The 1,651-nt window shown below is 69.5% G+C and overlaps 1 protein-coding gene across 1 annotated transcript in view; it reads left to right on the top strand.

The window, feature by feature from the left end:
• The window catches only part of UNC5A (unc-5 netrin receptor A), a gene marked incomplete at its 5' end in the record, with an annotated part of 16,666 nt that overhangs the window by 12,219 nt on the left and 2,796 nt on the right, over window positions 1–1,651 (top strand). The window contains 2 exons of the mRNA XM_019505947.1: window positions 1,064–1,213; window positions 1,426–1,590. Of these exons, the coding sequence (XP_019361492.1) occupies window positions 1,064–1,213; window positions 1,426–1,590 (315 nt within the window). The remainder of the gene's footprint in view (window positions 1–1,063; window positions 1,214–1,425; window positions 1,591–1,651) is intronic.

The following is a 1,651-nucleotide window of genomic DNA, read 5'->3' as shown; positions in this document are numbered from 1 at the left end:
GCCCAGCAGCCGAAGACAGGACAGATCTCCAACCCAGCTTGGATGAGGCAGGAGTGGAGGAGCCAGGATCCGTGCATGCAGGGGCTCCGGACAGGGCAGCTGGGCTGGGGGCAGAGGGGACGCGGGCAGCTGGTTGCAGGGCGAGCGGAGGGGCCTGCTGCGTCCCAGCTTCTGGGCTTCGCTGGAGGCTGAATTTCCCCCCTCCTGTTGCTGCCAGGGGCTTCATCCCCTTCCTCGGCAGCTCTGGGTGCCAGGTTGGGGCTATGGCTGGGCTGTGCCATTGCTCCTGCTGGGACTCGCCCCCGAGGGCCCTGGCTAGAGGGGCCTGCGCCTGCGCTCTGGCTCAGCCCCATGCTGCCTTGGGACAAGGAGGGGATTTGACCCCTGGTCAGAGCGGTGCAGGCTGGGGGGATTTGCTCATGGTGCCTCCAGGCAATTGGCCTTGTTGTTGTGCCAAGGGGTTGACTGCAGCTTGAGGGCACCCCCATCCCCAGGCAGGCGGCCCGGGGTCCCAGCCCAGAGCCCCCGTGGGGATGGGCAGGCGCCCGCCCGGCTGGTCCTGGCTCTCGGCAGGGCGCAGGGCGGCTGCCTCCTGCCCGGTCCCGGTCCCGGTCCCGGTCCCGGTCCCGGTCCCGGTCCCAGCTGGGCTCTCCTGCAGGACGTGCTGCACCTGGGCGAGGAGCCGGCCTCCGAGCTGTACTACTGCCAGCTGGAGCCGCAGGCCTGCTACGTCTTCACGGAGCAGCTGGGCCGCTTCGCCCTGGTCGGCGAGTCGCTCAGCATGGCGGCCTCCAAGCGCCTCAAGCTGGTGCTCTTCGCGCCCGCCTCCTGCAGCTCCCTGGAGTACAACATCCGCGTGTACTGCCTCAGCGACACCCAGGACGTCCTCAAGGTGCCCGGGCAGGACGGCCGGCGGGCAGCAGGGCGGGGGTGCCTCCAGCTGCTCTGCCCCAGCCCCGCGGGGTAGTGGAGGGTGGGGGCGCTGGGACAGAGGGGTTTTGGAGCAGGTCGCTGAGCCGTGCCCTGGGGGGTGCCCAGCTGACCTGGCACTTGGCCCTGGCAGGAGGTGATCCAGCTGGAGAAGCAGATGGGGGGGCAGCTGATTGGGGCCCCCCGTGTCCTGCACTTCAAGGACAGTTACCACAACCTGCGCCTCTCCATCCACGACATGCCCAGCTCCCTGTGGAAGAGCAAGCTCCTGGCCAGCTACCAGGTAGGGGACCCTGGCCTGGCCTGGGCCGTGGCACTCGCAGGCATTCGGCTGACACGTGGGGAGCCCCCCCGGGCTTGTTTCCCTGGGTCCCTGTGGTGGGGCTTGGCCCGGGGGGGCTTCGTGGCCTGTGGGGGTGGGGGCTGGGAGGTGCGTCCCCAGGGCCAGCGGTGCCCTCCAACAGCGGTCACTGCAGCGCTGCCCGCTGCCCGCAGGAGATCCCCTTCTACCACATCTGGAGTGGGCTGCAGCCCTACCTGCACTGCACCTTCACGCTGGAGCGCCTCAGCCCCAGCACCTGCGAGCTGGCCTGCAAGATCTGGATCTGGCAGGTGGAAGGCGACGGGCAGAGCTTCACCATCAACCTCAACATTGCCAAGGTGCGGGGCGGGAAGCCGGGGCGGGGGCAGGGAGCTGGGGGAGGGGCGAGGGCAATACCCA

This window comes from Gavialis gangeticus, unplaced genomic scaffold, assembly GCF_001723915.1.
Source record: "Gavialis gangeticus isolate Ggan-Ray unplaced genomic scaffold, GavGan_comp1, whole genome shotgun sequence".
Classification (NCBI taxonomy): domain Eukaryota; kingdom Metazoa; phylum Chordata; order Crocodylia; family Gavialidae; genus Gavialis; species Gavialis gangeticus.
Note: the sequence above shows the minus strand (reverse complement) of the source record. Positions and strands in the feature narration are given on the sequence as shown.